At 42.7% G+C, this 25,315-nt stretch overlaps 1 protein-coding gene across 3 annotated transcripts in view; it reads left to right on the forward strand.

The window, feature by feature from the left end:
* Positions 1–2: 2 nt before the first annotated feature.
* LOC112266501 (protein TANC1-like) overlaps positions 3–25,315 on the forward strand; it is a 53,438-nt gene continuing 28,125 nt past the window's right edge. For 2 of the 3 annotated variants that reach the window (XM_024444008.2, XM_024444009.2), the window contains exons 1-7: positions 3–405; positions 908–990; positions 4,261–4,479; positions 7,220–7,312; positions 10,889–11,022; positions 12,312–12,534; positions 13,304–13,585. In XM_024444008.2, the coding sequence (XP_024299776.1) occupies positions 930–990; positions 4,261–4,479; positions 7,220–7,312; positions 10,889–11,022; positions 12,312–12,534; positions 13,304–13,585 (1,012 nt within the window). In that variant the 5' untranslated portion in view covers positions 3–405; positions 908–929. Of the gene's footprint in view, positions 406–907; positions 991–4,260; positions 4,480–7,219; positions 7,313–10,514; positions 11,023–12,311; positions 12,535–13,303; positions 13,586–25,315 lie in introns of those variants that run through there. The other variant, XM_042296990.1, reaches the window with a different exon arrangement.

Here is a 25,315-nt window from a genome sequence, read left to right on the forward strand (position 1 = left end):
CCCCCAAAACGCCCTGTTGTATGTTTTCCAACACTGGCGAAGATGTGCCATGTGTCAAATGGAAGTGTATGAAGAATAAAAAAGAGCGTATCATAAACACTAAAAAAAGATTCAGAGTTGTGAAAAGGAGGCTTTGTTAAATAAATCAGCTGTGGAATGGAACTGCAGGTGTTGGTGGATTTTATTTATTTATTTTTGTCATCCAAACGTTCTTCACATCGAGGACTCGCGCACCCAGCTCCCAGAAAGCGCACGACAGAGAGAACCTTTCATCAGCAACTCCAACTTCGAGGATGGATCACATCTCGGCTCATGCAATGAACATTCCTATAGCTATGGAGGGAAATGCGTTGTTTTGAAGAAACCTCGACGAACTTAACTTGACTCTTCTTTTTTTAATAACAGGTATATTTTGCTTGTACTGTTAAATGTGAGGTTGTCGGCTGTTTTGTGTGCCAACTTCTAGATGCGTGAAGTATCAGGGGCATGACAAACCGTTACATTGTTTAACGTTACAGTTTACATAATCGTTAATGTGCCGCGTCAAAGTTGTTGCAATTTATTTTTTAACTGTGTCGTGTGTGAATTCATTCGTAAGTAATAACGTTAGATGAAATAAACGGATTTCAGCATGTGCCCCGCATTTGTTTTCAAGTCTAATTTTCTGCTATTCACCTTTGCTAATCTGGAATCCATTTCACATTGAGCTGCATCCATTCATTTGTACTCCACAGTTTCCTTTTTGGCAGGTTTCATTCCAGACCACTGTGCCTGGATTCGTTAGGGCTCATCCTAATCCATATATTCCCATGACTAGTGTTGCCTCATTTAGGAGTATATGGTCATGTTACTACACTAGCACTTTTTGCAGAGGGAATAATATATTTGTATTGACTATCTTTCACAGAACTCCCTGCAATCAGTTGAACATGTTCAAAGCAGTGTTTGGGAGGAATAGGAAAGAAGAGAAGAGGAGCAGGAGGGATCCAGGTAGGAAAGAGAACAAGCAACACCATCAACAACACTGCACCCATTACAGTTTGTGACAGGTTGCTAAACACCTTTTCACTGACTATAATAGTCTCACATGATTTTGTTGATAAAAGGGTGGGTTGACATTTTTGCCGATAGGGTACTGATGGATTTCTGGAGCCGTGGGGATGATTCTGGAATCTGGGTACTATCTCTGTTGTATCCGTCTCGGGGCAGAGATCGCGAAGTGAAACCAATCCTTGACATTAGTAGCACTCGCCCTAATTGAAGACGGTAGCTACTTGGCTGCTCCGAATTTCCTGTCCCCGGGTGTTTGAGTACAGAGCCATTTCAATTAGCCTAATTAAGGAGTGAATGCTGCCTCCCACTGCTGTAAGTTCCTCTCAGACCTAAAGTGTGTCACGAGAAGTTGGAGTGGGTTAAACAAACAACCCTGACCCACAAAAAGAAGATACTGAAATGATCAATAACTTTTTGGGTCATGAGGGGTTACTGTACAAAATGAGTAAGAACACCTGCTCTTTTCATGACACAGACTGACCAGGTGCATCCAGGTGGAAGCTATGTACCCTTATTGGTGTCACTTGTTAAATCCACTTCAAATCAGTGTTGATGAAAGGGAGGAGACAACTTAAAGAAGTATTTTTAATCTTTGAGCCAATTGAGACATGGATTGTGTGTGTGTGTGCCGTTCCAAAGGGGCAAGACAACATATTTAAATGCCTTTTGAACAGGGTATGCTAGTAGATGCCAGGCGCAACGGTTTGTGTCAAGAACTGCAACGCAGCTGGGGTTTTTTCACGCTCAACAGTTTCCCGTGTGTATCAAGAATGGTCCACTACCCAAAGGACATCGAGCCAACTTGACACAAACTGTTGGAAGCATAGGAGTCAAAATGGGCCAGCATCCCTGTGGAATGCTTTGAGGCTGTTCTGGGGGAAAGGGGGGTATAACTACAGTATATAGCTTTTTCTTACCAGTAAATCATTTTAGTCAACCCTCTTTATTTTGGTAGGCTATAATCTATTATTCAGATTGATGCTGGGCCTCGTGTGCTTCCGCTGTGGTGTTGTGCTTCTTTCCAGTAGTTATGTAGCTACTAGTTAGCTCCATTCTGTGAGGTAACAACAAGGGTGTTGTCAGTTTCTCATAATGTGAGTGTTCACCCCTAGAGAAGTCTGGGGGAAATCAGAAGGCACTCTAGATGTATGGGTACAAAGTCAGCATATTGCACATGAAATATTTAATGCATCTAATGTTGACGAGCTACAGAACTCGGAGAACTGTGTCAGTCTCATCTACCATCTACCATGAAATCTACCATTAATGCCTCTAGGTCCTTAGATTTCATCCAAAAAGGTGGACTGCCATGCTGGTAATGGCATGTACATTTTAAATCATTTTCGTTGTTGGACATAAAAGGCTGTAAAATCACCAGGAAATCATCTCAAAGTGATTTTAAATGTAGGAAATCTGTTCCCAAGTATTCCCACGCATAAATAGAGAAATATGCGATGCAAAATAATCAAGGTTTGAAATTATTATTTTTTGTGTCTAATACTACAGTATATCTGTTTGGGATTATTGCGGTCAATTTGCAGTGTACAAATTATTTATAACTATGTTCCGTCCGCCCGACCATCCGCTCAAGGAAGAATTGGCCCAGGGCTGAATGTAATTGGCGACCCCTGGTCTCAGCAAGCCTATGGGTATACGTCGTGTGACGCTGACTGTGATTGGATGAAAAGCCTCGAGAGAGAGAAAGTTGTTCCCTGACTACACGATGAGCAGCATATGTTTCCCATAAGGCTGTGGCCCTGGAGGCTCGCTCAGAGGCATCAGAGAAAGAGAATGGAAACTTTGCAGCACGATTAGGGGCCCTGAATTTATTACTAATTATAATCAAGTTATAGCAACTCCCTACCTAGTTAATGTTGGTTTTTGTCCAAAACCTGTACGTTCTGCTTTTTAAGGCTGTGTATCCTTGCAGATTCTCGTTCAAATACATTATATAATGTAGATTACCATCTGTCTCCTTGTCTTCCACAGGAATGAGGTCACTGTATAAACCATGCTAAATTTCAATGGGCTGCTTTAATGTCATTTTTTTGTAGCATTACATACATTACATACTACTCCAGCCCCCAGTTAGTGCTGTGTTATTATTGCACTCTATGCATCAGTTAGTAGCCACGAACTGCAATGCACACGCACATCATTAACAGCATTGCAACTGTGCAGTGATTACATTTAGCATAGAGAGGAGACAAAAGCAGAACACACTTTCCTCAAAGACCTGAGCTGCCAGTAGGCAGTCCACTCTTCAAAAGGTCCACTACTAGACTTCAAGAATAGATCCGGTCTCTTAATGCAAGGGGATGTCGTCCACTTATTGTTGCTTCAAAACATGTATTTGACAGACCTGTTTAAAGGGATAACCCACCCCTAGAAATAAAAAAATCATAAAACTCCTGTCAATTTGGTGAAAGCCTATGTTCTATTATTAAGTAAAAAAAAAAAAAAATCCCCCATGATTTATCTTCTAAGTGGTCCATCTGTGAAATCAGGAATTCGTGTCAGAACGAGTCAGAGCTACATGGTTCTCCTCACACACACTATCACATTTAATAACACTTTTTTTGTGCTCAATCTAAACAGAGTACCAAATGATTCAACTCAGTTTCTCTTTCAAGTAGCATCCCACAATGCGCCCTGTCTGTGGGAAAGGTGGGAAAGGGCCAGTGTTGCCATAGCAACATCCTCTGCACTCACTCTAGTCAGAGATGAACTTCAGGTTGAACTCGGTGAGATAGACTCCTAAATTGCTAGTGCAGTTGGTTTAGGCAATTGTACAGATAGCTAGCTACTTCACATGCTGATATTGACTTTGGTATTATTGTGTGTAGATACGTTTGCTACTTAGCTAAATAGCCAGCCAGCCCAGATAGCATTGCATTGTGGGTTTTGTAGTCGACTTGAGCTGCAACAGATTTCCACTACGATTTTCACATGTTGCTACCAACCTTGTTGTAACGACAAAATTAAACATTTGTTCACAAAAAAAATATTGTTTTCACATATTAGTGTTATTTAACGCTGTTAATCATAAGAATTAGTGGTTTGGGGTGGATTATCCCTTTACGTTTCCAGACCTTTTGATAGGCCCTGTTATTGATTACAGTTTAATTTGTTCTCTCTCTCTTCTCTTTTCTGACCCCTTTTAATCTCTCTCACCTTTCCCACTATATCTCCCTCTCCTCTCGCTAGCGGTAGTCACTGATTACCACAGCCACAGTATCCAACGAAGGGGTGCTGGTGCTTGGGTGACCCACTACCAGGAACCTAGCCATGCCCACCACCCCCAGCCCTCAAGGGGCAGGCCGAGGGGGAAACTGGCTAAGGGGGAGTCCATCTCCCTGCCTTCCTCGCCCCTGGTCCATCGCCAGTCCTACATAATGCCCTCACATATGGGCATCAAGTCCCCAGGTACTGTAACAGCCATTCACCAGGATTTTGTTCTTCTAATGAACACACATATAGAGTTGAAGTCTGAAGTTTACATCCAACTTAGCCAAATACATTTAAACTCAGTTTTTCACAATTCCTGACATTTAATCCTAGTAAAAATTCCCTGTCATAGGTCAGTTAGGATCACCACTTTATTTTAAGAATGTGAAATGTCAGAATAATAGTAGAGAGAATCATTTATTTCAGCTTTTATTTCTTTCATCACATTCCCAGTGGGTTAGAAGTTTACATACACTCAATTAGTATTTGGTAGCTTTGCCTTTAAATTGTTTAACTTGGGTCAAACGTTTCGGGTAGCCTTCCACAACCTTCCCACAATAATTTGGGTGAATTTTGGCCCATTCCTCCTAACAGAGCCTGGTGTAACTGAGTCATGTATGTAGGCCTCCTTGCTCGCACACGCTTTTTCAGTTCTGCCCACACATTTTCTATGGGTTTCAGATCAGGGCTTTGTGATGGCCACTCCTCCAATACCTTGACTTTGTTGTCCTTAAGCCATTTTGCCACAACTTTGGAAGTATGCTTGGGGTCATTGTCCATTTGGAAGACCCATTTACGACCAAGCTTTAACTTGATGTCTTGAGATGTTGCTTCAATATATCCACATAATTTTCTTACCTCATGATGCCATCTATTTTGTGAAGTGCACCAGTCCCTCCTGCAGCAAAGCACTCCCACAACATGATGCTGCCACGCCCGTGCTTCATGGTTGGGATGGGGTTCTTCAGCTTGCAAGCCTCCCCCCTTTTCCTCCAAACATAACAATGGTCATTATGGCCAAACAGTTCTATTAATGTTTCATCAGACCAGAGGACATTTCTCCAAAAAGTATGATCTTTGTCCCCGTGTGCAGTTGCAAACCGTAGTCTGGCTTTTTTACGGTGGTTTTGGTGCAGTGGCTTCTTCCTTGCTGAGCGGCCTTTCAGGTTATGTCGATATAGGACTCGTTTTATGTGGATATAGATACTTCTGTACCTGTTTCCTCCAGCATCTTCACAAGGTCCTTTTCTGTTGTTCTGCGATTGATTTGCACTTTTCGCACCAAAGTACGTTTGTTCATCTCTAGGAGACAGAACGCGTCTCCTTCCTAAGCGGTATGACTGCTGCGTGGTCCCATGGTGTTTATACTTGCGTACTATTGTTTGTACAGATGAACGTGGTACCTTCAGGCGTATGGAAATTGCTCCCATTTTTTTCTGATGTCTTGGCTGATTTCTTTTGATTTTCCCATGATGTCAAGCAAAGAGGCACTGAGTTTGAAGGTAGGCCTTCATACATCCACAGGTACACCTCCAATTGACTCAAATGATGTAAATTCACCTATCAAAAGCTCCTAAAGCCATGACATCATTTTCTGGAATTTTCCAAGCTGTTTAAAGGCACAGTCAACTTAGTGTATGTAAACTTCTGACCCTCTGGAATTGTGATTCTGTGAAATAACCTGTCTGTAAACAATTGTTGGAAAACTTGTGAAAACTTTACTTGTGTCATGCACAAAGTAGATGTCCTAACTGACTTGCCAAAACTATAGTTTGTTATCAAGAAATTTGTGGAGTGGTTGAAAAACGAGTTTTAATGAATCCAACCTAAGTGTATGTAAACTTACGACTTCAACTGTACACACACACACACACACACACACACATACATACACATACACATACACATACACATACACATACACACACAGAGGGAAGGGCACATCTATAGATCATCTGTAAAACAAATATACTTTCATCATTCTCTTTTTTGCAGGTCATCTTGTTCTCGTTGCTATGTTCGTTGCTAGCCTAACGACGAGTCCCGCTCGTAGCATATTGATCACATGTGCTGTTCAGTATCTCCCACGGTTCTGACAGGCTCTTGTGTGCTCTTTGTGGAGATTAGGTTATGATTGCTCTGCCTGGTTTTTAAGCCCAGCGGGTTTATAGCACAGCCAATACATGCCTAATGATTGATTAAAGGCTATTCACACAGCTAGCACATTATTTCCCCTGGGAGAAATAGTAGATTATGCTCAAATCCCATTGTCAAATGTACATGCTGTCCAGGATACCATACATCAATAACAACAACTCACTGTATCTCCAAGGACTGAATGCCGGGGAAGTTTAGAAAGCAAATAGTATGTCATTAGCTTTTTGATTATTTCCACTATGCCTTGATTTCTCAGTGGCAGGCCAGGGTTATGTAGTAACTGGTTTTCTACTCTCTACAGATCAACCTCTTACTCACTGACCCAGTGCCCAGCCCCCCACTGCTCAGCTTTGGAAAGGAACTGTATTCCTTTTTTGGAAGATTATGTTTAGATGTCTTCTGCATTTGTGTCTTGGGCTTTCTAGCTGAGCAACACTAGGTGGCAGTGCGGTGTGCATCAAGCTGAAGCTTCGAGTTTACTGTCGCGGTGTGGACCTTTACCTCATCACACACAGACACAGACACACACACACACACACACACACACACAGACACTCATGTTGGCGTTTGAGCTGTTATCATCACAGGGATTAGTTTATACTGTACTGCATGTATCCAAGCTCATGCTGGCTTCTCCCAACTGGTGGGAGAAATTCAAATTCCCGACTGCAAATCCCATCTGGAAGAGTTGAATTTCTCTCTCTCTCTCTCTCTCTCTCACTTTCTCTTCCCTTTCTCGTTACCCCCATCTCACTCTCTCTCCCTGTTGCTCTGACTGAAGGTCCGTACAGGAAGCTGGAGTATGTGGAGAGTCCTTCTTTTCCTGGAGATGCGTTCGTCTTCGCTCTGAACAATAGCAAGACTTCCCAGAGAGGTGAGTGTGAGCGTGTCTGCACAGAGAGTTGTGGATGAGAGACAAAGGGAGGGGAGAGAGAATGACATGCGGTACGGTACATTTGGAAAAGGAGGAAGAGAGGTACAGAGGATAGAGAGAAGAGAACAAATCTTCCATAGTTTTGTTTAAATGTTAGTTGATTTAGCGGCCTGCTGTTATTTTTTCAACTGCACATGTACAGTTTGTGCGTATTTGTGCACGTGGATGCATGTGTCCATGCGCATGTGTTTAATTGACCTGCCAAACCTAAGTGGTGCTGAGGGTAACAGTGTAAATGCCAGCCATCCCCTGCACAGCTGTCTATGTGGAGAGGCTGGGGGCTAGTCCTGAGGCGGAGCAGCCTGTCTCCAGCATCCTCCTGCCCTCTTGTTGCCAAGCTCCGCTCTTCTCCCTCTGCTTCTCGTAACCAGCGGCGACAGCGTGCTGGTGTGTTTACTGTGTGTTTCAATCATTCCGAACCCCCTTCCTGGGATTTGTCACGCAGAGGTCAGAGTTCGATTGATGAAGCTTTCAATAGTGTCTGGTTGTTTTAGTTACGAGGTGTTGTTCCTAATAGTGCCATGGAGAGCTGAACGCAGAGATTCACTGATTATAGCTTCCTGACCTCAGGTGGGAAATCAGTTGGGCACTTAGGCAATGGATGGAGACATTGGCTGATAGATTGAGGATGCAGTCTATCTTGTTCTCTCTCTCTCTCTCTCTCTCGCTCATTCTCTTTCTCTCTCTGTGTCTCACTCTCACACCCTCCCTCTCACTTTCTCTCTCTCGGTTTGTCTTGTTTAGTTTTAGCCACAGTTGTGTGATTTGAGGGTAGCTTTTTAAAACAGTAACCACCATTTTCCACTGCCCACATAGACCCACAATGTATCTCCAATAACCATTATGAATGTAAAGCAAATCTAGATCATTATAACATACATTTACTAACCATTTCCTTCAAATTGTTGTGTTAATTTGCAATACTTTTCAATGGGATGTTTTCCATATTTGCTTTTCCATGTGCTTAGCTCGTTATGAATTTTAATGAACCCTGAATGGTGCCGAGGTATAATTTCAACAGCATATAAGATTATTAGGTTTGCCTTGCAAAACCGACTCAGCAGACTCAAACAAATAAATTGATTAGAAATGAATAGCTGTAAAATACATTTGAGTGTATTCAATGTATTCAATGTATTCAATGTTCGGTAATGACTCTGACTTTGGTAATGACTGACAGGGCCACATCATTATTCTCTTTTGCACAGAAAAACAAGAATACAAGCATTTGAAAGGGTTGTTTCCTTGAGACAGAGGGTGCAGAGTCAGATCTTGTTCTCAGTTTCTGTGGATCTCTGCTTTGTCCTGAGTGCCTTTCCACTGGGCAGAAACGGTTTGAATCAACGTTGTTTTCACCAGTGGAGGCTGCTGAGGGGAGGATGGCTCATACCAATGGCTGGGATGGAGTCAATGGAATGGTGTCACATGCAAACCACGTTTGATACCATTGCATTGACTCCATTTCAGCCATTATTAGTAGCCGTCCTCCCATCAGCAGCATCCACTGGTTTCCACAGCATTTTATCCCCCCAAAAAAATGTCATGTGAGGACATTGAATCAACGTGGGAAAATGATTGGATTTCCAAAAAGTCAGCAACGTAAGGGAATTTAATATTTTTTCCCGCCCAACTTTGAACCTTGAACTTTGTGACTTTTTGTTGTTGTTGATTTCACGCTAGTTGACAACTCAAGCAAATGCCATTCAAAAATAGACGTTGAACTGGCGTCTGTGCACAGTGGGTTGAAGTGTGCTAAGAGTTGATTGAACAACCTTCTGCCAGAAAGAACCAAGCGTGCTCCAGCTCCCAGTCTATTACACAACCCAGTGTGGACCAAAAGACTTCAGATGTATGTTTTTCACAGAAAGAGAACATGCATCAGAGTGATAATGTGGAAGGGAGAGCTGCTAATGTGACAGCTGCTGTGACTACGGTTGGTTTAATACTTCACTTCCATTAAGCTGGATAATGGAGGGTGACATTACAGGATTCATTTAGTTCAGGTGATACCCATGTTTTGATTTCCATCCGAGATGGCACCCGACTACCCTGGCATTGACGGTCTCTTTTTCTTTCCCATTTGTAATGTACACCGTTGAATCAGAAGCTCCAGCCAGACAGTCAGATCTCTTGCAGACAGTTCAGCCCCGTGTGCCACCAAGCGTCTGTTTGTCCTTCTGTCTCTCTCACTGTCTGTGATTAACAGCTCTGCGTGTGATCTCTGCTGTGTAGGAAAGGTGCCGGTGCCTGCCTTTCGTCTAACCAGGCAGCTCATTTCATCACCGCCCCTTGTCTGAGAGATGGAGTAAGTTGTGACTTTAGGCGGAGAAGAGAGGAGGGATATGCAATAGTGAGGTGGTGGTGGCTATTTCCTCGTATTTGCTTACTGTGTATTGCATCATCTCTACGGTTCATTGGAGAGAGCAATGGATTATGTGGAGGCGGGGAGAGGATATCGACAGTGAGATTGAAAGAATGGGGCGATCCTGAGGGCTTGAGGGAGGGGGGGGGAAATTGATGGAGGAATACACTTAGAAAAAAAGGTGCATTCTAGAACCTAAAACGGTTCTTCGGCTGTCCCCACAGGAGAACCCTTTGAAGAGCCCTTTCTGGTTCCAGGTAGAACCCTTCTGGGTTCTATGTAAAACAATTTCCCACAGAGGGTTCTACATGGAACCCAAACGAGTTCACCTTTTGGAACTCGTTTTCCCAAGAGGGATTGAGGGGAGAGATGAATGAGAAGGTGTCTAACCCAAGAAGGGTTGAGAGTAACTAACGCCCAACAAGCTGTGTCTTGGCCCTACACACATTCCTTCCCTTCTTCCTCATCTCTCTCAATAGTATCTCTGTTTCCTAGACATCCTCATATTTTCCAACTCACTGTTGTATGTAAACAGGATATAGAGGTGTCGTATTGAACACCCTCTCCTCATCCACCTCTGCATCTGTACAGTGGCGAGCTGGAGGTGAAAGGTCATGGCATCAGGCCCTTCTCAGTGATGTATCAATGCACCATATTGCTCATCTCAGCCCAATCTGTCCGGACAGGGCAGCCAGTGCCAAAGATGGCGGTGCAAAGGCGCCTATCCTCTGCTGGAGGCCAGGGCTGAGCTGAGCTCATTGAGATTCTACGCCTGTCTCCTAACCAACCGGGAGCGCTGAGCAGGCACACACACACACACATACACATATGGACACACACGCAGACGGAGCTGCTTCAGTCATGCTGTCAGGGACTGAGAAAGCCACAGCCTCTTCATCGGTAATGAGGCCGACCGGCGCTGCTGCTGACCTGGGGATGCATACATTAACCTCTCCTCCATCGGCATAGTATACATAATCCTCCATCCAATCGACGTAGCCAGGTTGGATGAAAGGCAGGAAGGAGGAACTGAGCTGGACTGAGCTAAACTGGGCTGCGCTACAGAACGGTGTGTGTGTGTGTGTTTGGTGTGGTCGTGTCGTGCTGCTGACAGCGATCCGCTCGTCTGTCATCTCTCTCCATCTGTCCTCCAGAGCTGCACGCGGAGCTCCAGCCCAGCTCCTCCTCCTTCTCAACCCAGGAACTGATGACCAGGCTGGGGTTCTTACTGGGAGAAGGGACCCCAGCCTCGCCTAGCACCCCCATGGAGGACCGGAGGGAAAAGAAGGTGTGTGAAATGAAAAATGTTGGGTAGAAGGAAGAGTGACTGAGAAAGTCAGATGTCAGAAATATGAACATTTTTATTTTATCTTTATTTAACCAGGCAAGTCAGTTAAGAACAAATTCTTATTTTCAATGACAGCCTAGGAACAGTGGGTTAACTGCCTGTTCATGGGCAGAATGACAGATTTGTACCTTGTCAGCTCAGGGGTTTGAACTTGCAACCTTGCGGTTACTAGTCCAACACTCTAACCACTAGGCTACCCTGCCGCCCTAAAATGAGGCTGATGTTTTCTTTGCAGAAGTGAGGAGTTTTTGTATGGCTTCTTTAATTAGATTTAAAGGCAATGTTTTGTATGATAACCAAGATTGAGAGTTTGTTTTTGTTAAGCTGCAGATTTAGAAACTACAACTTTGAAGGTAAATTACCAGTTGAAAAAGAAAATCGGAGGCAGTCTTGACTTAATATTTGAAAGTATATACTGTGATGGCATTTTCTTTATGGAATGTGTACATAAGGTGATGTCAGTTGAATATCTTGCTTTTAATCTTGTTGCATTGGCTCGCCACATGCTGTTGAGCCTGCAGGACATTTATATACTGTACTGTATCATTATATCACCATTTGAGCATTGCCCCACTTTCCTAACCTCCTTCCTCCACCTGAGCTCCAGATGGAGCCAGTTTTATAGAGACAATGTGTCGGCTGTGAGCAGTGTACCGTGTCCTGGTTCCGATAACTGATGGGGTGGTAAGGTGGGAATGGCACTGAGCTGAACGTTCTCCAACTTTGCAGAAACGCTGAGTGCTGGGATGAGTTGAGACCTATAGGATCTAGGAAATGTAGGGTTCAGGTGTTGTTGGAGACATATGAAGAAGGATGCAGATATTGGGGTTTGGGTACATTGGGAGGAGAGGGGGACATTGACACACACACACACACATACACACACACACTTATATACAATGACCTATATACCATACATTAACCTGGGGACAGCTGGAAATGGGGCCAACAGGGTCTATACCTCTGATAATACTTGTCCATAGACAGAGCTTTAAATAAAACACCTCTTTCTCTCTCTTTTCTCCCTTCTCTTTCTCTATCTCACTCCTCTTGCCACACGTTCTATCCATCTCTCCTCACTTTCTACTTGACTGATATCGCCTACTCCCCCCTCTTTCTATCCCCCTCTCCTCTTTCGCTCTCTCTCGTCCCTCTCTCACCCTTCTCTCTCTTGTCCCTCTCTGCCCATCTCTCTCTCTCTCCCTCTCTCGCTCCCTCTCTGTCTGTAGTGTAATATCTCTGGCCAGGCGGTGAGCCCATGCTCCACATTGACCTGCAGCACTACGTCTCCATGCTCAGACAGCCCCTGCTCCACCCTGGGTAGTAGCAGTACCGGGGGGCCACCCTCTTGTCTTCCCAATCCCAGCCCCAGCCCAGGTGGGACCCTCCTCAGCCCCAGTCCCTGCCGGAGCCCCAGCTCCACACTTGAGAGCCAGGATAGCGGAATCATAGGTGAGTGGCTTATATAGACCATCATACCCATAGTTGGATCAATTTCAATTCAGATATTTTCTGTGTTGTGTTTGTGTTGTGTTCTCTTCTCACCTCCTGAGAAATAATGGATATGTGCACATGATTGTGAGACCTCTATGGAAGAAAAAACACCATCTCGTCCTTCCATTGGTCATCGATATATCTCAATAATATATCTCAGTACTCACATTGTCAATAATCCTGATTAGGATAAGGGCCTCAGCCCTGAAGAAATAGAGATGGATGATACTTGTTTCACCTTGCTTTGAATTCTCAGGCAGTCTTTCTATCTCCCGACTCTCTCTCTTTGCCTGTGCCACTTTAGTCGAGAGGCTTCAGTTCCCTCTTGACAAAACTGGGACGTTGCTGTCTTTGCTGCGTACGGGTCTGGACTTTCTAAAATAGGACATCTTTCTCCCTAAATAGAGCTTGTATTTCTCGGTAAATACATAAGGACAAAGGGTGCACAGCACACGCGTTTGATTGTGTTGATGTCGATGTGTGACTGATGCCTCGTCACTGTTGATGTGACTGATGATCGGCCTTTTACTCTTTAACTCAGTACAGTGTCACTGCCAATAACGGACCAGATTGGAAAACTACAGTGAACTGAAGCAGAGTTTGAGCTCATCCTAAATGACAGCTATTCCTAACTTGATCTTATCCAAAAGGCACTCATTAGGAGTCAACGGTTTGGTTTTGTCGTTTGTAATCCCCTTCACCCCTGTCTACTCCCCCTGTGCCTCAGCTACCATCACCAGCTCTCCTGAGAATGAGGATCGCGGTGGTTCCACTCTGGACCTGAGCAAAGACGGCAGCTGGAGGGGCGCTGGGCGTGGCGGGCACCAAGGTGACTCCTGCCCTCCTGTCGCCAAGGACGACCTGCCAGGACCCAGCGAGGCCCCGCCCAGGTCTGAAATCACCATCCTAGAGGCACCCAGAACTCCGCCCCCAGCCAAGAGGCCCTTCCCACAGCGCCACACGCACAGCACTTCTTCCCTGGTGATGCCACGCCCTAACTCTGTGGCAGGTGAGTTGACCATCTCTTGCCGCTGACTGGTGGTGTCTCAATAGTCTCAACTAGTCTCATTTCCTTGTGTCCTTTCCTCTATGATTACTGGCCTGGTAGTGCATGATAGATGAAAGCAGTACATTGGAGATCTACCCAGTCCTTTTATCTTTTAGCGGTGATGAGGGAAAGGAGATGAGGAAAGGAAGCCGTGAAAGACAATCAAACAGCTCTACCTTGACCAGGTGTCTAGAACCAATCGTTTTTTTGTGGTGAAGTTCTCGTTCCTCCATTCATTTGTGTAGTTAAAACAGCTGCAGCTGAAGCTTTTTCTGACCACGTGGTTTCTGTGACGTGGAAGAGCCATTAGACAGAGCTGCTTCATGTCTACTTTCTGTCATTAGACGAGGACGGCATACGGCATTACGTCTCTGGAGGATGGAGACAGTGAACGCTACCGGCTACAGTATTCCAGGAGGGTTTACGTTGTTATCCTACATCTGTTTCTCCTCTGTGTTTGAGAGAACAAGAGACAACTTTTCCTTCGTTAGATGCCACTCCATTTGGAGAGCGGGGGGGGTGGAGTGATGGTCTCAGGGGTGTGGATCCACTGCAATGACTGACAGACTCTTCTACTCTTGTTAGGGACGCTGCTCGTGAACAACTTGAATTACTTGAAATGAGCATGCATGGCAATATTTGTTTAAATAGACCTCCCTTTCAGGTTGTGATTGGGGGAAGAGATGGGAGTAACACAGGACATGTTTTGGTTTCTTTCAAAGCCCACGCTCCTACATAGGTTTCTATCTGTTGTTGTGGTCCGAGCAGAGAGGAAGTGTTAGTCCCGCGTATGCCTGCTGATTTCAGTACAGCTTGAGAGTTAAGTGGCGCCGTGTGTGAATAGAATGTCAGTATTGCGGTGCCATTGAAAGAGGGCAGACCCCCCCCCGAGAGCTCTTGCCATTCAACTGCCACTGGAGCTTTCGTCATAGTCCTCTGAGATTATTATTATACCAACCGACATGTATTCGAGGTGGAAGATTGTGGTCAAATGTGTTTTCTACGTTGTTTAACAGTAACCTGGCCCTGGGTTGAACAAGATTTAGGGTGACTCAGCAGTAGACTGGACATTGTGGTGTTGGGAGGTGTGATGTGAAGTGTGTCTCTGTATCTCTGAGGTCAGTGGTTCTAACGCTGAACAATAGCCTGGTCCAGCCTCCAACCGCTTTTTTCCCAAGATCCAGGTGTGACTCTTCACTAGATTGGACATGACGAGGGTGATGTTGGGGTTGTAACATGGTATTCCAGTGGGTGCTCCTGCCCTGTGAGCTGTGCAGTACGTGTCACAGAGCCGAGCAACGTGACATTCCCCTTCTGATTCCACTCTGTGGGGATTAAAGGTCTCATGTAATGCTAGATTATACTGTAGTACAGGAGGCTGGGCCGTGCACTATTGATGTATGTGCAACATAAGGTGGAGAGAGAGAGAGAGAGAGAGAGAGCTATAGTTTCTTGCCATGTGGAACAAAATGCGTTATTTAATAACTTAGAGATGCTTCAATCACAGCTTTACTACAAATAGAGTGATTAAACCTAGAAGCCTCAAGCCCCATCTAGCTCTGGTCCTAGCTACTATACAAGTTACTGCAGATTCACTACAATCACATGCACACCCCCATATGCTCACACACAAACACACACACAGACAAAGACAGAACATCTGTATATATCTATCTACAATCTCCCTATCCAGATATTACTGTACTGTTATATCACATCCAGACCCCTACAAGCAGATTGCTTCCCATAGGAAATTACTGTAATCTAGTTAGCTGCTTTTTTGCCAGACTTGAATTCATAAGCCACTTCTATTGGATCTCCTCTCTCTCACACAGTAGAGAGGAGAGTAGAGAGAACTAGGCCTGGTGGAGCGGAGCAGATAGAACTAGGCCTGGTGGAGCAGAGCAGAGAGAACTAGGCCTGGTGGAGCAGAGCAGAGAGAACTAGGCCTGGTGGAGCAGAGCAGAGAGAACTAGGCCTGGTGGAGCAGAGCAAAGAGAACTAGGCCTGGTGGAGCGGAGCAGAGAGAACTAGGTCTGGTGGAGCAGAGCAGAGAGAACTAGGCCTGGTGGAGCGGAGCAGAGAGAACTAGGTCTGGTGGAGCAGAGCAGAGAGAACTAGGCCTGGTGGAGCAGAGCAGAGAGAACTAGTGAATTAGGATGTGTTAGGTTCTATTTTCCAGAGTATAAACTCAACGGACACTATGAAAGCTTTAAACCAAGTTGATTCTGCCCGGCGGGTCAGTACAGCTGCATTAGACAAACACATGGTTTCACCCATGGTCGTATACATGCTCCACTTTGGGTGGAGTCTCCTCCATATCACTACACATTGCATCCTTATTGTTAGGCAGGGAGCTGAGTGATCTGGGCCTTAAACGGTTCCTCCCCTTATCAGTACTGCCACATGTGATCGTTGTCCCTGCACTCAGCCCTTACCAAGCTTCCTTATGGCACCCCTCATGTCTCTACTATACAGTGGGGCAAAAAGTATTTAGTCAGCCGCCAATTGTGCAAGTTCTCCCACTTAAAAAGATGAAAGAGTCTCTGTGTGTGTCTTTGTGTTTTATCCTTTAGTGTCTTTCTCCAGAATATTTAAAGTCACAAAACATGGGCAGCATAAGGGAAGAACTATGACCGATTTGTTTCCCATTTTAGTTAAGGACAAGAGTCTTGAATCGCTCTCCCTTAAGGCTGAAATACACTACAGGCCACCGGGGTTAACACCCCTGCTCTTATGATAAGTGCCATGGGATCTTTAGTGACCACAGAGAGTCAGGACACCCATTTAACATATAGCAAAACCTAGCTTAGCTTGTTGTTAATCCACCTGGCTTGTCAGATTTCAAAAAAGCTTTTCGGCGAAAGCATACCAAGCGTTTATGTAAGGACATCTCTCTCAGCAGACAAAACATTACAAACAGCTAGCAGCAAAGTAGATTGCTTTTCTGACTTTCGTGACCAATCAAATTAATCACTTACCTTTGTTGATCTTCGGATGTTTGCACTCACAAAACTCCCAGTTACACAATAAATGTTCCTTTTGTTCCATAAAGATTATTTTTATCTCCAAAATACCTCCATTTGGTTGGCGCGTTATGTTCAGAAATCCACAGGCTCGAGCAGTCACAAGGAGGCAGACGAAAATTCCAAATAGTATCCGTAAAGTTCGTAGAAACATGTCAAACGTTTTTTATAATCAATCCTCAGGTTGTTTTTACAATATCGATATAATCAATAATATTTCAACCGGACCGTAGCTTTTTCAATAGGAGTGAGAGAGAAAATGTATGCTCCAAGCTGCTCGTGCATGCAAAACGTTGCTGGCACCCAGCCATCCACTGACGCGATGTGATCTTTCTCACTAATTTTTCTGAATAAAAGCCTATGTCTAAAGACTGTTCACACTATGTGGAAGCCATAGGAAAATGAATATGGTTGATATCCCTTTAAATGGAGAGAAGGCATGCAATGGAACAGAGAGGTTTCAGGAAAAACAGCACTTCCTGGTTGGATTTTCCTCAGGTTTTCGCCTGCAATATCAGTTCTGTTATACTCACAGACAATATTTTGACAGTTTTGGAAACTTTAGAGTGTTTTCTATCCTAATCCGACAATTATATGCATATTCTAGATTCTGGGCCTGAGAAATAGGCAGTTTCATTTGGGTACTTTTTTCATCCAAACATCAAAATACTGCCCCCTACACTCAACAAGTTAACAACCCTCCAGACGAGCTTCAAGTGCCATACAACTCTCCTTCCGTGGCCTCCAACTGCTCTTAAATACAAGTAAAACTAAATGCATGCTCTTCAACCGATCGCTGCCTGCACCTGCCCGCCCGTCCAGCATCACTACTCTGGACGGTTCTGACTTAGAATATGTGGACAACTACAAATACCTAGGTGTCTGTTTAGACTGTAAACTCTCTTTCCAGACTCACATCAAACATCTCCAATCCAAAGTTCAATCTAGAATTGGCTTCCTATTTCGCAACAAAGCATCCTTCACTCATGCTGCCAAACATACCCTCGTAAAACTGACCATCCTACCGATCCTCAACTTCGGCGATGTCATTTACAAAATAGCCTCCAATACCCTACCCAATAAATTGGATGCAGTCTAGCACAGTGCCATCCATTTTGTCACCAAAGCCCCATATACTACCCACCACTGCGACCTGTACGCTCTCTTTGGCTGGCCCTCGCTTCATACTCGTCGCCAAACCCACTGGCTCCTGGTCATCTACAAGACCCTGTTAGGTAAAGTCCTCCCTTATTTCAGCTCGCTGGTCACCATAGCAGCACCCACCTGTAGCACGTGCTCCAGCAGGTATATCTCTCTAGTCACCCCCAAAACCAATTCTTCCTTTGGCTGCCTCTCCTGTCAGTTCTCTGCTGCCAATGACTGGAATGAACTCCAAAAATCTCTGAAACTGGAAACACTTATCTCCCTCACTAGCTTTAAGCACCAGCTGTCAGAGAAGCTCACAGATTACTGCACCTGTACATAGCCCATCTATAAGTTAGCCCAAACAACTACCTCCTCCCCTACTGTATTTATTTATTTTGCTCCTTCGCACCACATTATTTCTATTTCTACTTTGCACATTCTTCCACTGCAAATCTACCATTCCAGTGTTTTACTTGCTATATTGTATTTATTTCGCCACCATGGCCTTTTTTTTTGCCTTTACCTCCCTTATCTCACCTCATTTGCTCACATCGTATATAGACTTATTTTTCTACTGTATTATTGACTGTATGTTTGTTTTATTCCATGTGTAACTCTGTGTTGTTGTATGTGTCGAACTGCTTTGCTTTATCTTGGCCAGGCCGCAATTGTAAACGAGAACTTGTTCTCAACTTGCCTACCTGGTTAAATAAAGGTGAAATAAAAAAATAAAATAAAAAAATCTTAAATGAAAGAAGTTTGGAACCACCAAGACTCTTGCTAGAGCTGGCCGCCCGGCAAACTGAGCAATCGGGAAGAAGGGCCTTGATAATTAGAGCATGATTACTTTGTGGTCGAATTGATGCAAAGAAACCACGGCTGAACAGTTTGTTTGTGTGTTTAACTCTGCCTGTAAACACGCTGGATGACTCAGAATCCATTGAAGAGCTTGAAGAAACATGTCGCTGGTTTCGGAGGATTCAAGCTTTGTTAAGGACAACCAACCCAATCAACAAAACAAACCAAAACCAGGTTGGCCAATAGGTATCAACAATGGAACCAAACCATCCCCAAGTAAGAGGGCGCGTGTGGCGAGTGGAGTGAGGTTTACTGATATAGATGTGAACTTGTTCAAATCCATCAATGAAAGGCTTGCCAAACTTGATATCTTGGATATATTACGAGAGGACATCAGTGCATTATGTGCCAGTCTAGAATTCAGCCAACGTCAGATGGATGATCTAAGGAAAGAGAACACGGTGCTGAAAGGTACTGTAGACTCTAATCATAGCAAGGTGGAGGTGGTGCAAAGGGAGAACAAACAACTTAAAGAAACCTTGCTTGATGTGCAGTGTCCATCAATGTGGGACAATGTAATATTTTCAGGGGGACCGGAGAATGACAACAGCAGAGGCTGTGAGGACACAGTCCAAGACTTTATGTCAACTCAACTAAAACTGCCCACTGATGTTGTGCGTAATGCCACTTTCTCCAGAGTCCATAGAATAGGTAAGGCCTCTGGAAATAGGCCATGGGCTTTTATTGCATGTTTTGACAAATTTAAGCAAAAGGAAATGATAAAGAACATGTGCAGAGAACTCAGAAACACTGATTTTGGAATGAATGATCACTTCCCCACCGAGATCAATGAAAGGAGAAAAAAACTATATCCCATCATGAAGGAAAAGCGTTGCCTGAATCAACGAGTCTCCATGGTGATGGATAAACTTTATATCAACGGGCAACTGTATCGGGACTCTGGAGTAACTCCCTGGCTATTTCAATTTAATGTTCAAATTTGAGTTTGTGTGTTGTGTGTTGTAGTGTATCAACTATAATGAATACATGCTCTATTGATCTCCACTATAATGAATACGTGCTCTATTGATCTCCACTATAATGAATACCTGCTCTATTGATCTCCACTATAATGAATACATGCTCTATTGATCTCCACTATAATGAATACATGCTCTATTGATCTCCACTATAATGAATACATGCTCTATTGATCTCCACTATAATGAATAGGTGCTCTATTGATCTCCACTATAATGACTACCTGCTCTATTGATCTCCACTATAATGAATACATGCTCAATTGATCTCCACTATAATGAATACATGCTCAATTGATCTCAACTATAATGAATACATGCTCTATTGATCTCCACTATTTATTTTATTTTACCTTCATTTAACTAGGCAAGTCAGTTAAGAACAAATTCTTATTTTCAATGACGGCCTAGGAACAGTGGGTTAACTGCCTGTTCAGGGGCAGAACGACAGATTTGTACCTTGTCAGCTCGGGGGTTTGAACTTGCAACCTTCCGGTTACTATAATTAATACATGCTCTATTGATCTCCACTATAATGAATACGTGCTCTATTGATCTCCACTATAATGAATATGTGCTCTACTGATCTCCACTATAATGAATACATGCTCTATTGATCTCCACTATAATGAATACGTGCTCTATTGATCTCCACTATAATGAATACATGCTCTATTGATCTTCACTTGATAAGGAAAGACCTGCATATGGCTCAGGTTAATGTATGTAGCCTTCCTAACAAAATACATGAGGCTTTTAACTTGGTCAACATAAATAATATTGATAATTTGGCTTTGACCAAAACACAGTTAGATGCATCTGTAAAGGATGGGCAAATGAACATTCATGGGTATAGTCTACTGAGAAGAGACAGGAATAGGAATGGTGGGGGTGTAGCACTGTATATTCAGAATCATATACCTTTTAAGAGAAGGGATGACCTTAATGTATGTCAAGTAGAGGAACTATGGGCTCAGGTACATCTGCCTCACCAGGCACCCATATTGGTAGGATGTGTGTATAGACCTCCTAGCTCTAAGGTGTGCTATCTGGATAACTTATGTACTGGGTTTGACCAGGCCACAGATAGCAACAGAGATGTATTTATCTTGTGGGATTTTAATATAAATTGGAAGGATTACAATAATTTGAATAGAACAAAATTGATGAGATATGCTAAGAACTGTGGTTTGAAACAAATGGTTAATGATACTACTAGATCATCAATTAAGTTGGGTCATCGTTCAGACACGTGCATTGATCTGATTTTCTGTAATATACCAATGCAATGCTTAAAAGCCAGATCAATGCCAGTGGGCTGGACAGACCATAATATTGTGACCATAAACACCAAGGTTCCAAAGAACCCCCCTAGGATTGTGTTTAAGAGAAATTTTAAAACATTTAATCATGAGCTATTTCTAAATGATTTGGCTGCTGTACCCTGGGAGCTGACTTATCTAGAGGATGATTTAAATCACGCTACAGAATGTTTTATTGATTTGCTCACTGATGTAATGGACCATCATGCCCCTATAAGAAAGAGTACTGTTGGTGCCCGTCCATCTCCATGGATTGATGATGAACTGGGTGAGGCTTTTTCTCAAAGAAATATGGCAAAAGTCTTAGCAGCCAAGTCAAAATTAGAATTTGATTAACAGAATTATAGAACATTACGTAATTATGCAGTTAAATTGAATCAAAAGAAAAAATAATATTTTACAACAATGCTTTTATTGATTGTAAAAATGATTGTAAAAAGGTATGGAACACAGTTAAGGGCTTACTTGGTACATCTATCTCATCATGCCCATCTAGTGTGGAGGTTGACGGGAGAATAATAACAAAACCAGTTGATATTGCCAATCATTTTGCAGATTTTTTTACAAAGAAAATTAATTTACTGAGCAACAAGGTAAACATGCATTCTTCCAAACAAGCTATTGTCCAATGGATTGATGAGCATATTATGAGCAACAAGATCTGCTCTTTTAGTCTGCAAATGGTGTCAGTGGAGGAGGTGTTAAACCTATTGAAGTCATTACCTGATGGTAAATCTACAGGTTATGGTCTTATGGACAATTTTTTGCTTCGCTGTGCTGCTCCCCAGATTGCAGTTCCACTGAGATACATATTTAATTGGTCACTGGAAAGGGGGATGTTTGCAAATGTATGGAAGCATATGAAACTGTGTCCTATTCCGAAAGACTGCAAAGAACCCATTACTCCTGCCAATAGTCGACCAATTTGTCTACTCCCTACACTCAGTAAGATATTGGAGGGTATTGTGAGTAGACAAATATGAGAGTACATGGAAAATAATTATCTGATTACAGCCAATCAGCATGCTTATCGCAAAAAAACATTCCACTACCACTGCATTAGTTGACATGACTGACCAGTGGCTCAATTCTATGGATAATGGCAAGTTTGTGGGTGTACTATTTTTAGATTTCAGTGCAGCATTTGATTTAGTGGATCATGAAATAATTTTGACAAAATTAATGCATTATGGTTTTAAGGAGGCAGCATTGAATTACAGTCATATCTAACTGACAGGAAACAGTCCACCTATATCAATGGTTCATTTTCTTCCCCTCATGTGTTAAACTGTGGAATACCGCAGGGCAGCTGCCTTGGGCCACTTCTCTATTTAATATATACTAACGACCTTCCCTATGCCTTAGCTGAAACTCAAACTACTATATTTGCAGACGATACTACAATTTATGCAGCAAGACAATCGGTTCAACAGGTACAGCAAGCTTTACAAGGAGATTTGGAGAATATTAGGGAGTGGGTTTGCCAAAACAAACTTGTTTTAAACACCAAGAAAACCAAAGTTATGTTGGTCTGTTCCGCTAGGAAAAGGCCAAAACAGCATGGGATACAATTAAGTTTGGGAGGAGTACAAATTGAAGAAGTGTCAGAAACCAAACTATTGGGAGTGCAGCTAGACAACTGCTTATCATGGTCGCCTCAAATAACTAATCTATGTAAAATATATATATATATATATAATATTAAAACAGCATGCATAATCAGAAGGATAGCAAAATATTTACCAGGAAAAATTATTCAGCAAATAACACAAGCATTAATTGAGAGTCAGGTGAACTACTGTTCGGTGGTCTGGGGAAAGCAGCAAAGATTGTTTTAAGGTGGAGATATGGTTCTTCTGTTGCAGTCATGTGCAGTGTTCTTGGTTGGTCATCAATCAATAAGATAATTGAAAGGAACATGCTTATTTTATTTCATAATATACATAATTTAAAATGGCCAAGTTCTATTCACAACAGTATTCAGTTGGTAAGAGATTCCGTAAATACTAGGAATAGATTGTCCACAATCTATGCGTTGTCCAGACAGAAAATAGAAATAGCCAAAAGAACATTTCGATTTAGAGCAATAAAGAAATTGAATAAATTAACTGAGCAAACCAGAAACCTTTCAATATATAAATGTAAACATTATTTTAAAACGATTTAAATATAGTACATAGAAATGTTGTGGGACTATAGTAGATGAAGAATCAATATTTTTTTAGATTGAGTATTTATTGGATCATTATGTTAGTATATTATGTATGTTTGTAATAGTGTGTTATATGTGAAAGTGTGTTTGTATTATAAATTGTATTTTAATGTTTAAGGACTCTTGGAAGATTAGTCCCAATGGGGACTAAAAGAGATCCAAATAAAAACAAAATCAGGGAGGTGACCAAGAACCTGATGGTCATTCTGACAGAGCTGCAGAGTTCCTCTGTGGAGATTGGAGAACCTTCCACAAGCACAACCATCTCTGCAGCACTCAACAATCAGGACTTTATGTTAGAGTGGCCAGACGGAAGCCACTCCTCAGTTAAAAGGCACATGACAGCCCGCTTGGAGTTTGCCAAAAGGCACCTAAAGGACTCTCAGACCATGAAAAAGAAGATTTATCTGGATTGATGAAACCAAGATTGAACTATTTGGCCTAAATGCCAAGTCACGTCTGAAGGAAACCTGGCACCATCAACAAGCATGGTGGTGGCAGCATCGTGCTGTGGGGATGTTATTCAGTGGCAGGGACTGGGAGACTAGTCCGGATTGAGGGAAAGATGAACGGAGTGAACTACAGAGAGATTCTTGATGAAAACCTTCTCCAGAGCGTTCAGACTGGGGCGAAGGTTCACCTTCCAAAAGGACAACGACTCTAAGCACACAGCCAAGACAACGCAGGAGTGGCTTGGAGACAAGTCTCTGAATGTCCTAGAGTGGCCCACCTAAAGCCTGGACTTGAACCCGATCGAACATCTCTGGAGAGACCTGAAAATAGCAGTGCAGCGACACTCCCCATCCAACCTGACAGAGCTTGAGAGGATCTGCAGAGAAGAATAGGAGAAACTCCCCAAATACAGGTTTGCCAAGCTTGTAGCATCATACCTAAGAAGACTCAAGGCTGTAATCGCTGCCCAAGGTGCTTCAACAAAGTAGTAAGCTTATGTAAATGTGGTATTTCAGTTTTGTATTTTTTATAAATGTGCAAAATGTTTTTTGTCATTATGGGGTATTGTGTGTAGATTGATGAGGGGGAAACAATTGAATCCAATTTCGAATAAGGCAACAACGTTACAAAATGTGGAAAAGTGAAGGGGTCTGAATATTTTCCGAATGCACCGTACATATAGTCTCCTCCCATTTGCACTGGACTCTAAGTGCATCGTCAAGTCAACCAATCCCTCTAATCTCAATTCCAACCCTCAGATATTGACAGACTAACCCATCTTTCCCACTACATTATCATTTTACTATTTATTTTAGCAATACATCTCATTCTATTTCACGTTGATGTCTTATGAGGGTTTTGAACCTCTCTATTTGTCCTAAAAGTAAATACTTTAACTAAGAGTATAATCATATTTTCCATGGATTGATCTTAGTTTTTTAGATCTCCAAACAGTGCTGTTTCTACATCCATCTGAACACAGACATTTTTGACTCAACAGCCACTCCTGGATCTGACTCCAAAAGTGAGCCGCCAAAGAGATCACAGTACCAAAGAGATCACAGTACCAAAGAGATCACAGTACCAAAGAGATCATCTATTGATCACGTTTCTTCGTTGCAGTGTGCACAGGCCTCACCCCATATATTGAGCATTCTTTTTGTGGCGAGAACATTACATGATCGTTTCAATTGAAAAGAACGGATTGATGCGTCAATCTTTGTATAACAGTTCATAAAACCGGTGCCATGGTATTGAGACATCGAACATCTCAATTTTATTCCTGAATAGTTGTCAAACCTCTCGTTTTTAAGTGCACATGATATATTTTACCGTTTATACTAGTCATTTTAAGCCATGCATGGTTTTTGATTGACGGCAGATAAACGAATTAATTCCTTTCTCTTTTGAGTAATTGCCCCTGACATTTTTTTGTGGCAGAGCTGTGATGAGTTGGTTAAACTTTTGTATTGATCATACATCCCCATACTCCTTTGTTAATTGCTCGTTTCTCAACATTTTACTGTCCTTATTCTCAATGTCATTCATAAACACGATACCTTATCATTTTTTTGTACAATAAAATAGTTATTTCCTTTATCGGTATGTTGTAGTTTAGACGTACTATTTGCTGTCATATTTGTTCAGACTCTTCTGAAGGATGAAATTGGAATTGTAACCATCTCTGTATGGCT

This window comes from Oncorhynchus tshawytscha, linkage group LG14 (genome assembly GCF_018296145.1).
Source record: "Oncorhynchus tshawytscha isolate Ot180627B linkage group LG14, Otsh_v2.0, whole genome shotgun sequence".
NCBI classification, from domain to species: Eukaryota; Metazoa; Chordata; class Actinopteri; order Salmoniformes; family Salmonidae; genus Oncorhynchus; species Oncorhynchus tshawytscha.